The following is a 15,110-nucleotide window of genomic DNA, read 5'->3' on the forward strand; positions in this document are numbered from 1 at the left end:
TATAAGAAGAACTGTATAAATCAGTAAAATTATTATATCGATCTGTCTTGCACAACATTGTTCTACTTTTTATAAAGACATTTTTAAATATTTATTTTAACATCAATATGTATTGCAGAGCCAATTTCAAAGTGTTGATAAAACAATAAAACAGAAAATGATCTATTCAAATAAAATGTACTCCCAAGTAAATATAACGGTACGATAAAATTGTTAAGTAAATAATTAAAATCTTTAACTATACAACGCCTAGTAATTATTTTTAACTCTTAATTTGTATTTAATAAAAAAATTAATCTGCATCTAAAACGCAACACAAGTATTTCAGGGACATCTTTGGATTTACTTACAGACTTGTATTGTTTTTTTTTTCAAACGGCCTTGTCATTCTGTACGTCCCCTACTCCATCCCTATAACAGCTGATTCTGGTGTATTGTTGTAAAAGGAGGGTCATTCAAGGTCATGCTGTACCTTTCATCCCTTGGTTTAGAATGTTCTTTTTGTAGAATACTCCAGCTTCCTGCTGAAACATTTTCTGTAACTATTGCTGCACATGCAGTTTGAGTGAAGAAAATCATTTTGTATTAAGAATAACTAGTGAATCACTGGTGTTAAGTGGTTGAATGTACAGTATTTATAGCTTTGTCACTGATTAAGATCAGTGGTTCTATAGCCAGGACAAATTACCCCATAATAAAATGTGGCTTTTCAGTTTCTAACATAAAAGCTAGGTCTATTTATTGACTTTAAAGATCCAACCAGCAACATTGTAGACCTAATTACCTAGTCGAGCACTGTCACTCAGCTAATTCTATAACCACACTTAACTACCAATCAATGACATTAAAAACCCCAAAAACATCCCAGTTTCATATTCAATTACACATTTACTTAATACGATATATTCTAGATACTTAAATTCCAATTCTTGGAGTTCACCAACCTGTAGAAAATCAGTTTTACGAGCGCTTCGGAAAGTCAATAAAGTGCAACGGTCAGTGCAATCAACAGCGAAATCACAGTTATTAACCGATTTCCAGTAAATACAAAGAGTCAACAAACTCGGTTATTGCAGATAGCGATCCGTGACTAACAAAGTACACTTGGGTGAGTAATGTTAATGTTGATAAGCAGGGTATTTCAAGTTTGCGAGGTTGGTAGTGGCGCAGTGTTGGTCGCGGCTAGACGCTCCGTCTGACCATTGTACGTTTGATCGTGCTCCTGTCGAGAGATCCCAGTGTTGTAAAGATGAGGGAAATCGTACATCTTCAGGCCGGCCAGTGCGGAAACCAGATTGGAGCTAAGGTAGGTTTGAAAAAAATGTTTAAATTCTATTGTATTTTTAAATAAAATTATTTTTCAACAAACGAGGTTTTGAAGATTTTACGTAAATGATCTGATAAACAAACTAAGTGTATTCCTTATCACGCGATATGCCTACAACGGGTCACAACGAGTTTTGAATTCAAATCCCAACGGTCCTGCAAAATTGTTTCGCAGTCTGAGATTGATTTGCGAAAATATTGCTGCTTATTGTATTTTTGACGTAATGCCTTACAAAATTTATTAATTTTTTTACTATATATGAAATAGTACAACCATTTATTTTATACCGTTTAGCATGGGTTTTTATTAAGCATATTTTGAAACATAAAATGTTTTGTATTGTGAATTTTGGAAATAATTTGTATAAATTTCGGGTGGTTGAAAAATAGCATTATGTCGTACAAAATCCTAATCCTAGTATGACTACAAACCAATCACTTTCCTGTTTACAGTTTTCCAAACCAACACTATATATACCTACTATAGAATTAAAAATTTTACTATGAGAAGAAATGTTAGTAACCTAATTATATTTTATTAGGGAATAGATAAATAAATATAAAAAAAAAACTGTAATAAATATGTTCATTTAGTGTTCATAAAAAATATTACACAAGCTTATAAAAATTTAATATCATAACGATTGTAAATAGTTTTTTCTCCGATTTTTTATAGGTAACTTCTATGATTTTTATTTGATAGTATTTTAATTGTAAACACAGGTATCAATCTGCAATCGCACAAAGCTTACAATGTTAATTAGATAAAAAATACCTTGTTTCTTAACATAAATAATATTTACAGTAGGCATTTTTATGTGTTCTGTACTGTACTTTATATTGATGAGTGTATTTTTCCTTTTATAAGCAAAATAAAATTTAAAAATAAAATCAGTTGACAAAATTCTTTAAAATTTAATTATTATTTGTAAGTAGTTCATGACACGTTTATGGATTTTATAAATGTCTACAAGTCAGCTGCTGTCAACATTTTCCTCTTTTAATATTTCTTAATTTATTATACATGGTTTAGGCCTACATACGATCCCATTTTTGAACATGAATAAACTATTTTTAAACATTTTGTAAGTACTTCTATTTTAGAATTTTTGAGCAGTCAAATTATGTAACAAAATTGTTTAATTATGTTGGTTCGTTATACAGTTAATGTTTTTGCAAGCCATATAACAAAATAGATAATTTTAAATTAATACTAATATAAAAAGGAATTTTAAGTTCGTAACACATATTTTATTCTTCAAACAATTTAGATACCGTAGTCACATATACGTCATGTAGCCTACTGTATTAGTTTCAGTTAATTAAAGGTAAAAAACATTGAAAAATAAATATCAGTTTCCAAATCTAGTATACCTAAGTTTTTATTATAAACAAATTTTGTTGTATTAAAAAATTATTTTTACACATTAAAACATCTAAATATAGTTACGACTGTGTTGTAATGAAACGACTGTTCATGTTCATAGACGAGAGTGAAAACTCAAGAATACTTTTATAATATATAACAACATTGATATTACAAAAGATACACAATACACTTCAATAAGCTACTGTACAGCTAATAAATAGTCCTCTTGTAGGCCATACAATTGATATTTAAACTCGTTTTTAAATTACCGATATAGGCCTACCTCTTAGGCCTGCATATTAAAAACTTTAAAAAAATAAATAACACTTTAAACACTTTTTGTTTAAAGATATTTTTAATAGAATATTTTTTATTTAATAATTTCAATAGGTCCTAATTATTTAAACAAAATGTCTACTAGGGTAGTAAACAATCTATTATACTTGCATTGTTTAGTTTATTTCTGTGTTGACTTGTGTAATATAAACCACTAAAATATTGACATACAGGTTGGAACACCGATTGGTTGTTTTACAATTGATGTAAACAAATGTTAAATTATTCAAGTCCCATCATAGAGTTAATTTTACTGAATAACTTCTTGACCAGCATCGTACGTGTTATTGAATTACCTGAAAAAAAACAAATTATACGTCTAATAACACTAGTAATAATATATTTACACTTATACTGTTGAATCACAAGACGGTAAGGTAAATACATATGAAAGATAACCACTTACCATCTTTCATATGTATTTATTTACCGTCTTCTGATTCAACAGCATAAGTGTAAATATATTATTACTAGTGTTATTAGACGTATAATTTGTTAATTTTAATCAAAACATATTTTTATTATTAAAATCTTAGGACAACTGAACTAACAAAAAAGTGATTTGTGGAATAATACAGAAATTTTTTTTACGTTTTACAAATCGGACCCAAACTCGTGAACAAAACAATCCTAAACGAGCTATGTATGTTTGTCAGTAATATACATATCGAAATCCAGCTGGAGGATTTTGAATAAATTTTGTTTTTCGCCACACATTTAAAAATTTAACATTGCCCTATGGGTTGCGAAGTAACTATGTTGGTTGAAAAATATAGTATGGAAAAGGTAAACAAAATACTTGTAACATGTTTTTATAACAAGCAATCCACACTATACTAGCAAATTACTAAATACAGTACAAAGGGAAAACATCAGTTGTAACTATTGAGCAAAGATTACACTGAAGATTACTCGATATGGGGGAAAATAGTTCTGATCAAATGTTGATTATTTTACTTGGCTCTCTCCCTTCAAAACGTAATCCCCGAAGTACTAAGGCCATTAATTGTTAGCAAAGTTTTGTTTAGCAGTGAAATACATTTTTAAAAATATTATATTTATATCATGTAAATTATAATTTAAACAAACATTTACAATCACCTATGCAGAATTACGTTTTTTAGGTTCTTTAGAAAATAATCATAGACTTTAAAGACAGAGGTATACTACGATTCAGACACCTTCGCAAAACTTAATGTTTGTAAAAAATGACGTTTGTATGAGGTACCAACAGTTCTAACTGATTGTCCTATAGTTCATCGTTTATCCCACAGTTTTAGGGGCTACAGTTCATAAAAATAAACACGTCAAATCAGGTAATTGTGTACACACCGTAGTTTTATGTCTAATATTTTCAAAATTCCCAATGACGAAAGTCATTTTAACATTTTAAATATATGTAGCATATTCTATACAGACGAAAACAGAAATCTAAGAAAATCCGGCGTAACTTTGAAGAGATAGTGAGAGATACAGTGTTTCCGAGTCAGTTAAAGGGCAGGGTTATCAGAGTCCAGCGAAGGGAAGGGCGGTATCAGTGACCGGAAGTGGCGGTGTTGTGGACGGAAGGAAGTGATAAGGTTTCCACCAGCTTGCCGCCGCCACCGCCACATGGATCACGTCACCGTCCCCGAGTTGTAGGGGTTCACCAGGCCCGGGTGTGCTCTATGTGCTGGACGTGAGTAATGGTGTTTTCGAAGTCGACGATTTATTCGTCAGAAAGGAAACATTGTGGTTTAGGCGAGGGTGTTAAAACTAAACAGATAAGCAGACGTCTGACAAAACAGAAAAACATTGTGGGCGATCAGCTTTTTTTTAATCAGCACTAAATTTATCAATGCCTTATCATTAACATGATGGCTATGAATGCATCAACGTGTGAAATGTTGTGAGATGTTTTGTAGCTTTACTGAAACTCTTTGTTGAAAACTTTCTTTATAAAACTAATTGCAGCGTGTGAATTTATAAAAGTCAATAATTTGCACATCAACGTCTTCAATCAACGACGCGAAGTACTTGACAAGTGAATATGAATGCGTACTGAGTGTTGGGCAAAGTGACATGACCTGTGCAGCTTTTGTTACTGGATGGGATCAGCTGTTTCTTAAGTCAGGATATTTATTAAAAGCCATAAACAAAGAACAGCTGGCGAGCTTGGACCAGTTTGGAAATAATAAAAAAAATACTGATTTTTCTCAGAGTCGAATACTGTTCAAGCTGCTTCAGCACGCGTTGATGCTGCCAAGTTTGATTATTGTTGCAATACTAAATTAAAATAATGTAGATTTTTTAACGATATATAAAATAGGCCATGCAATAAAAAGTATACTCCATAAGTAGATACCTGTTAATTCAGAAAATACTAGTCCCAATAGCCAAACAAAATAGTTGAATATTTACCAAATTCAATCACTTTGTGACAATTTTAATATTTTTTTTTTAAAGCCAGTAAAATTGTCATAGTAGAGCGGTTTCTTTAATTGCCCAAAAAAATAAATAGGACCTATTTGTTGCGGCTTCTAACATTTCCCTAGTGGAACCAGTTAAATTGTCGATACTTTGTGTCATGTTACCGTTATAGAAGTACCTAATGAGAACTCCTATTGGAGCCCCCAGGGAGCTATTGTAGGCTATAATTTACCCAACAAGCTATTCAAAACCGCTTTGCTCCTCAGGTGACAAGCTGGACACGATTCTCTATATCAATTACCCTAGACGGTAGCTAGGTTTCAATTGCGATGCCACTGGTGTAGTGGACTCCAGACTTCGGACCCTAGAAGGCACTCAGCCGCCTTGACACCTGATGGTAATAATTGTAACATCTGTCTCTGTCCGCTCACCACTACAGGCCACACAGGCTTGCTTATCAGGTTGATAACCAACTGGTCAGCACATCTCCGTATATGCGTTGACGGACCATGGACACTGATTTGGCATCGCGTAGGCCTATATGGGGCTTCACTGTAGATTTGGCTTTGTTAAATTATAGTGTGAACCAGGAAAGTGTGATATCGTAATCTATGTTTTTCCTCTTGCGCTAGTTTATTGGACAACCAAATAAAGTAAGCATGTGTAGTTTAGAGTCGGTAGTACCCAGACTATACATCAATATTGTAGTATCACAATTTTCAAGTTCACAAAGTGTTTCACAGCCTATTTTACGGTGGGCATTAAACCTCTCACATTTTGCTCGCAAGCCCATTTTCTCCTCGTCTCCGGTCACATGTAGAGCATTGACACTCTATCTTCAGAGGTGTCTAGACTTCAATTCCACCACGCAGGCACGTCGCCGCCTCCATCGCCGGTACGTAGCACGTAGTCGTCGGCCCGGCACGTACCTGAGACGTAGGCACAACACGTAGCCACGCATGGCATATCGCGTCGCGCCGGTCAAACTTTATGGCAGAGGCAATAATCTTCCCGTTGTTGTTTATTGCTCTGAGCCGACCGTGTGAGAGCTCAGACGTTTAGGTTATTGTTGGTCTAGTGGAGAAAGTAATTCTGTTTAAAAATCCCAATGGGAAAATCACTATCTCCTGAACGCACTTACATGCGAATTTCGCTTGGAAGGAAATGGAGTCCCAATAACATTCTGACGTACTAGTTGAAAAAAAACATCAGCTATCTCTTGAGAACTTGCTACAACAGGTAGAAAATATGTAACAAACAGTTCTCACCCGGCGAAGGGATTTTAAGTTCATGAGAGATAGGACCGAAAGACTAAAACTTAAAGTGTGACTTGCAATCCTTGTCTTCCTGAATAATACCATAGATAAAAGGAGTATAGACAATACTCCTTTTATCTATGATAATACATGTCTTCCCGAATAGATCGATGGCGTGTCTTGATCGTGATGTTTCACTCAGTGTCAGTAGGTGATATTTCATCAGGACTGTTCTGGGACTTTGTCCTCATACTCAGTAGATTCGTACCGCGAGAAGAAGTTCAATGTTACCGGACCAGATTTACTATGGTACTGGAGGAAACTCTAAACTTGGACGAATTAGGAACATGGATATAAAAGTACACATGCAGTGGATAGTTTTCTTTGTAGAAAGGCGAGGCCCAAGAGGATGAGCTGTACATTTGATAAAATCCTACATGCAGCCATCTGGATTTGTAAGGAATGTAATCCCCACCACTAATACCAGAGATATTTTCCTCTCGAGCTCTGACATAGAAGCAATTGGCCATCAGCAAATCCCAACTAGCTGTCAAGAAAGACATCGTCCACAGCCAATAGCTACGATTAGGTTACTAAATTATCATGCTAATAAGATTCGTTTCTTCCACCGGCAAACTATAAACTTAAGCAATAAGGATCTAAGAAAATTCGCAATTCGTTGGCGAAAATCGATTACCACCCTATCAAAGTTGATTACACAGCGGTTCATGTCATAGACCATTAGATGGCAAGGGCAAGAAACCACAGTTTAATCTAGCCGAGCCGGTTCCGAAGCTGTAAACTCCTGGAGTTAACCTACAATCAGGCAGTCATTCACCCCAAAGCAGTTCCGAGAGTTGTTAGGTGGCGTGGAACTAAACAAACTGATTGGACAAGGGCTGATACAGCAGACTACGGAGCGATAACATCTTACACCACGAACTAATCTGTTTCTATAACTGTAATCTAAATTCAACATGCACACGCTGTTCCAACATAAACCGGAATGTGCAATTTGCAATCTCAAGTTGATATCGCTTGTCAGTCGTTCTGTATCGGAGTAATTAAATCCAACTGTTTGGCGTGTACAAGGCTGATAGTTACTTTAGATTCAGATCAATCAAGTTTGATATTGTACAAGTATCCATGCAGTCGTTTAATCCTAAACTGATTCCTCTCAATTTAGTGCTTCTCTGAGAACACCAACTAGTATCTATCATTTGCTGCTATCCCCTGATAAATAACAACTTTTCAAGCACTCTTTTTGCTGTGGGAAAAAATCCAATAATAAATAAAACGGAGATATCTACTAACATTTTATTGCTATGTCATAACGTCCGTGGGGGAGCTATAAAGTTGATTTCTTCCGTTAATGAAGAGTGACCAGTCATGAACTCTGGACAATTGTCCCTCATAAATCTTGAGTTCCCACGGAGTGTCCGAGCAAAGTGTCGGGGTCAACCCAGCTTCCAGCGGCAACATGATGGATGAGGCTGACACCGGCAAAACTCTGATACAATCTTTAATTATTGTTGGTGCTGAAAGAGTTGGCTTCATGCATGATCTTTGCTCATTTTCTGCTCCGGCTGTACTCAGACATTTTTACACTGTTCGACAAGTTTGGCAGAATTGTTGAAGGTGTTTCAACCTCTCTTTTGACTTTCTCCCTTATATGCTACGTGTTTTTCTATTAGGAAACTTTAGTCAGAATCCTTTTGTTTGAGTATTCGTTAAAAATATTAATTTTTGTGGCTCCTAAATCTAAAATGTTTTTAGTAGTGTTTGTGTGTCTGTTTTCTTGCTTTATGGGGGATTTAAAGCTAGAACTTATACCTTAAAGTCCTATTTTCATTACACTTCTGAAGTACAAATCCCCAGTAGCCCTATATGTTTCTTTTATTTGTTTATGATTTTGGATTTTTACAGGATAGTTTGCCGATAAAATTACAGAAAGATACAAATCCCCCCAAAGAAACTGCTCGTACGATTTTGTTTGAAATTACCCGATTTTATTAATTGGTCCCGATTCTAGACTTTACTACTTTATAAAGTTGTATTGATTTTGTTATAAGGCTAGTATCATCGATAACTTTTAACTGTACAACTCAGTTGTGGCAAACTATTAAACAGCTTCAAAGACGAAACCGATATGAACATTCAACACTTTAAAGATCGAGTATTGCAATATTTAATTTGCCTGTGTTAAGTCACTGAGCCAAGAGAGTCAAAGTCCAGGAAACTCAGCTCTCAATACTCTGATTCGTCAGCGTGAGTTGAGTGTTGACTGTTGGCCAGTGTGACACATTCCGTAGTCATCAAGATAAGACAAACTTCAACCTTGAACAGCTTCGTCCCCACCTAATAAAATACTTAGGAATCAAACATGTGACATTAATTACTCAGTATTTCTTAACACGTTTGAACAAATTTCTGATACTGGCCTATTATAGGCTGCTACTGAAATCTCAATGGCCAGTCAAGTTCGGGGACTTGGTAATTTTACGTTTAAAGGTCTCCTTAAGTAAAAAAAAAAACTCCTTTTGGTAAAAGTATGGTTTTTGCATGTGTGTGAGTGTCTCAATGCATGGCGATTAAGATTTTTTACGAAGTCCATGTCAACCGTAAAAAATAACATTCTCTAGTAACGATCCTTTTGTATTTTGCTGGTTACAAATAAAACATAATTTACAGTAAAAAATACATTGTTTACACACTTTTCCGGGTGGGATTAAGCGTAAACAAAATTGTTATTGTGTAAAATTACCTTAAACAGTTTCTTGGAAACAATTAGTACAGAAGACAAACAAACACCTTCTGCAATATGTTTTTAATCACCGCACTCGCGTTGAGTGGAAATAATTCCCTATAATCTTCTCAAGGTTTTTAGTCCAACTGGAGCAAAATTAAACTTAAGTACACCATCAGTTTAAACACTGTAATCTATTGACTGACTCAAGTGTTTAGAACCTGTTTACTTCACTACATGGACGAATTAATTGTTGTTTAGTATTATAATTACACACTTGTATCTTTGGCAAGTAGGGCCAGTCAGGGAAGGTACTTTAGGAGCATTTGTCTTGGACTATGTCGACTGATGAGGCGAAAGACGCGACGGAAGTAAGTTAAATCTCGGCGTAAACTCGTTTTATCTAAATGACATCCGTTTCCGCCGTCACTCTGATTAGCAGAAAAGTGTAAAAACCATTAATGTGACATTTCCCATCTTTTAACACACTCCTCAATTAACTTGATTTGTTATCAGCTGTTCTCCGTACACATCTCTTAATACCGTTAGCGGATGACATTTGCTTTCTTTTTCCTGACTACTTGATGATAGTTCAATGCAAACAGGCATTTTGGTAATGTCACAAAGAAGGATATTTACTACTTTGTGGCAATGAGTAACTTACATTTGGCAAAAAGTTAACTTCAAATCATGATGGCTATAAATGAAACTAGGAGAATATGAACATCGTAAAGGAAAATCACAGAGTGAAAACTTTAGAACGTGTTTGGAAAATACCCGAGTGAGTAAAAAAAAAGAATCAATTCAAACAATATAGTTTTGATCATACTAGTGGTTTTTAAGTCCAATAGTAAGATAAAACTGTTGTTAAATAGATTAAGATGAATTAACATTGCATCTCTGTTTTATGCTTAAGTTTACAGATGTATATCCCGCCTAACAATTAATTAATAGTGTAAAATAATAATTGTAACACTTATATTAGTTGAATGGTTTGAAATTACTTTTTAGAAGATAAGTTAAAACAAATTATGTCAAAAACGAAACTTGGAACTACAAATAAATTGATACTCGAACACGTGAATATATTATACTTCTTAATTTAAAGCACCGTTCTTCATCAACTAACATGACAGCTAAAATCCCAAATATACTTTCGTGAACTCTTTGATTGTTTCCCAAAAGTAAGCCTCTGCCCAATGACTGGGAGGAAGTTATATTCATCTAAGTTTCCAGCTATGACTTTGTTTGGCTCCAAAATTGTGTCCGCGTCCATGTCCAAAAGTGGAGGGAAAGGTTGTTAGAAGATGAGGTCGGATGGAGCTGTGGTTGCAGAATCAATTATGGATTGAACTTAAAAAGCTAAAGACAATTTGAACATGAATCCTCCAGGGTATTTATAGTGTTTATCTACGGCGATAAAAGAGTACAACACTATGATAGGTTGTACGATCTAATAATTAAACAAATTTTAGTGACTGCTTACGTAAAATAAATGTAATACAAGCTGCTATACCCGTGCTTTGCAACGGGAAAAAAATGTGACCTAGAGAGGTATTTAAGTAGTTCTGATGCGTGTTTTAAAATACGGCAACTCTATGATTTAGTTTGAAAATATAAACTTATTTAAAAGTGTAAACCTACTTACTTTCAAACTCCTACTTTTATGTTAATAGATCCAAAAGTATATGACAACATACCTTAGTGTAGCAATAGCATCAATTGCTCCATATTGATGCTTCACGAATGACATGTTTTACCATTATTCTTCAACTTTAGTCAAGCCTCTTTACTATATAAATTACAAAATGAATCTTTGAGCAATACTTTACAAAACGTATACGGTACATCCTTTTTTTAAAACCAAACATAACCCTCCTAAATATAAAGCAAACAAATCACAAACATCTTTTTCGAGTAAATAAACAAACACCAGTTCATTCTACTGACCAGCTGTTTCATTAACTAAATTAAATTAAATCATGAAAAACTTTGGAAGCATGCCAGGTGTAGCCATTTGGAAATCAGCCTGTGGGGCAGAGCCCTTAGGAAATTCGTCCATATCAATACTTTTCGGCAAATAAAGCTTCATTTTGATGTGCCATATGCCTATATTTTTATCTGGTAAATGGCCTTAACCGTTTACATAAAACTTGATTCTATCACTTTAATAATATAATAATAGATGAATCCTGTCCACCATGTGTTTATAGTCATAATATAACATTGGCTTAAATGAGACACTCTACTGGGTTTCTCCATTAGAAAACAACACAAAACCATCGCATTACGAGCTGAAGCTAATTTATGGCCTCTTAAAACTAATAATTGCTAATATCAAGTGGCCATTAATATGTAGCATTTCAAATTTAATGTGCCATTAGTGCATTTTTGATGGTTTCGCTTTATCTGGTTAATAGCTTGTCCAATGAACCAGCAGGTAATAGTCAAGTCAGACTGGAATGAAATGGAGAACAATCCAAGAAAAGGGTTTAACAATTTAACAGAACGTTGTGCTAGGTGAGCTCTATAACTACTCGTTTAAACTCCTAGTATTTTGTTTATAAACTGACCTTATACATTTTCAAATGGCTCATAGTAATTACTTAAGCTTTTTGAATCTTACATCTACCATTTAAACCAAATGCTTTCATAACAACTCAGACAGGAACAATTACGTTAATTGACTAGAAGGGAATTACATGCAATTAGTCAAATAGGCCATGATTCCGACCTGCCTCTATCTGTCTGTCCGTCTGTCTGTCTACTTCCTAGTAGCTAATTACCTTTTACTATATTCAAAACTATTCACCAACATGATAATGTGGTTTCTTGCAAGAAATAACTCATAATGGTCAGGCATTAAAAGTTTTAATAAAATGCAATAATTTGTCGCCTCATAATGAATATGGTAATTATTGTACAGTTAATATGTTAATTAGTTCAGCGAGAGCTTAATTATCAAACAGTTATGAGAGAAAGGCTGGCTTTCACACAGTTGTAGATATAATGGTTGTTTGAAAGTAATAAATTGTTATAACTGCTTCTGATTCATAAATCTATAAGAGATGTCAATGTTTGTAATTTTAACCGTGATCGTGTTTAGCAATAAATTTTGCATCCAAACTGTCAAAATATTTGGTTGCTTAGCCTACATGGAAATATTAATGCTAAATTTAATCTCAAAGTTAAGCATAATCAATTCACAAAGTCCAAATATGTATTTACAAAAAGCTCTCTTTACTGTAATACATTTTTTACAAAACATCAAGAAGTTTAGTTTAACAGATGCAGATTCTATTGAAATCATCCTTCACTAACTAAAAGTTTAGACTAAGAGATTGCAGTTTATGTGATCTCTGGAGTATGTTAACAACTTCTGCATCAATTTCCATGATAAATCAAGCTACCAAAAGAATCATTTCAAACCTCCAAATCTAATCGTGGACTTTCGCATCCTTTCATTTTCGTGAAGCCCCAAGGGAAGTGATGTGTGCCAGAGAAAGGTTAGGCTTTCCCTGCGATGATCTGGAGCAAAGCCCAATCTCATATGAATATACAGTTTGATCGTATCAGACCATGTGAAAGGAATTCCAAAGAGGTTAAAATCGTGAACTCGATATATCGTTTATAAACTGTGGTGTTCGATCTTTCCTTCCGTACAGTTTCTGTTGTTCGATTGTAGATGTGCAATATAATGGTTTTCTGAGAGTAACGACGATGTTTCAAGCATATAATGGGAATGCCCCCAGTAAAATTAATTTCAACTACTGTAAAGCCATAAAATGTTGGATAAGTGGAAGATAATCAGTAACTAAGTTTTATCTAGTGAAGAATTACATAAATAAATTATATGATAGTATTGTTACCGATTTTACGAGAATAAAGCAATTACTAAACGGCTGATCTATTAGATTGCATCAAGGTTTTAAATGCCCCTCCTACAAGCTATCTAACGTTTAAAATACAATTTCAACAACCATTTTAAAAATAGATAATAAATTGATTTAAAAATATTCTATCAATAATTGGTCTAAAAAACAATATAATGTACAAAGAGACATAAAAAAACTGTGTTGATCTTAAGTAAAACCACAGATTAAAGAGTAGATTCCATAGATGAATGGTCTACTCCCTTAATCTATGGTAAAACGTTACTTGCAGAGAGATAATATAAATTTATAGCTTATAATATACTAGCTGTACCCGCGGGCTTTGTCCCGTTTAACTTCTTAATTTTCAAGATGAGCTCGTTCCCATGGCTCAATCACGTCCTGGTTGAAGTTCGTTCACTACGCTCACTCACCTTTTGGTTGCAAATTGGCTGTTGTCATAAATTAAAAAAAAATAATAGTGCTGCACCCTGTTGGTAATCCTTGTAACTATAATGCTATTGAACATCATAGAACAGAACCAACCTGTTTAATTGAAACAGCTGATAAGATTCATTAATTCCTTTTAAATATGAAAAATCATAAGGTTAACATGGGAAACCCCAGAGCCACTGGGGCGGAGCCCCAGAGTCCGATACGAATAAAAACAACTTAAGTTTTCCTATTTAATGCCTAAAGAATCGGTGTACCAAATTTCAGCCTCCTAGGTAAATGGGAAGTGGGAGAATTAGTGATGAGTGAGTGAGTGAGAGAGTGTGTCAGTGAGGACTTTGCCTTTTATAAGTATAGATTATTTCTCTTTGCGTTACTTATAAATAAGTTATACGATAACGCACCGCAGATGGTAAATAGGACCGGTTGATTTATTAGGACAATTAAACAGTTAAAACAGCTGCTTTAAAAAATAATGTTTTTGCTACTATAACAACACCCCATTTAAAATGAACTTTCTACAGGTTAAAAATACAAAACTTGAATCACGAATCATTTCAATAGTGCAATGCACTGTTGAACAATCTAAATATACTTAGTATGTTTCCACGAGACGAAGTAGAGTGGAAAGAGTACAAATAGACGTAGGAGGAGAAAGAGGCTTTGTAGTCTCTAAACGTCTCGTCCTCATCTCGCTTATTTTTGTCTTTGTGACAAACGTGACCTCCAACGTCGCGACGTGAGTTACTGCGTCCCGGAAACGTCCTGGAATAACCGCGGCATTCCACGTGGCGGCGCTGGAGCTGGAGAAGTATAAATACTTCCAGCTGGAGTGCGACTCAAAGTAGTATAAATATCCTAGCTCGAGTTTCATCTTCAAGAGCCTCTTGCTTTGCTTCAACTGAGGCTCCTCTTGAAACATCTGATAAGAATCCTTGAAGTGCTTTTACTTGAGGATTCCCAGGTCGAATTGGTGAAACGAATTTGTTTGGTATAGATGGATTGGTGACTACTTAGTAATGTTTTTTGTGTGGGTTTGATTTCATTAACTTCGAAACGTAATCCTATGCAGTACTTGATTTTGCTGTAAGGAAGAATTGTATGGATCCAATGAAAAACGAAATTATTGAAATGTAATATTTTAAAAAAGTAAAGTCGCAGAAAATGTAGTTTAAAAGGCCAAAAGAAGGTATTCGAAGCTAAATCAAGGAGATATACAATTTTTGTTAACCTCTACACCCGTGGAATTTTCAACGAAAGTCTCACAAACATGTTTAAAGAAAAACGGCCCAAACTATCCAAACTTTTCTGGAGATGCCAGGAACATACCTTACTCTGACTGA

The 15,110-nt window shown here is 34.5% G+C and overlaps 1 protein-coding gene across 1 annotated transcript in view; it reads left to right on the plus strand.

The window, feature by feature from the left end:
- Window positions 1-1,169: 1,169 nt before the first annotated feature.
- Window positions 1,170-15,110, plus strand: part of LOC129005495 (tubulin beta chain-like) — a 34,834-nt gene continuing 20,893 nt past the window's right edge. Inside the window, exon 1 of the mRNA XM_054434400.1 lies at window positions 1,170-1,306. Coding sequence (XP_054290375.1) covers window positions 1,250-1,306 — 57 coding nt within the window. The 5' untranslated portion in view covers window positions 1,170-1,249. The remainder of the gene's footprint in view (window positions 1,307-15,110) is intronic.

The sequence above is a fragment of the Macrosteles quadrilineatus genome, unplaced genomic scaffold (assembly GCF_028750875.1).
Source record: "Macrosteles quadrilineatus isolate MER2022 unplaced genomic scaffold, UCM_ALF_1.0 Scaffold_22__1_contigs__length_1958994, whole genome shotgun sequence".
NCBI lineage: Eukaryota > Metazoa > Arthropoda > Insecta > Hemiptera > Cicadellidae > Macrosteles > Macrosteles quadrilineatus.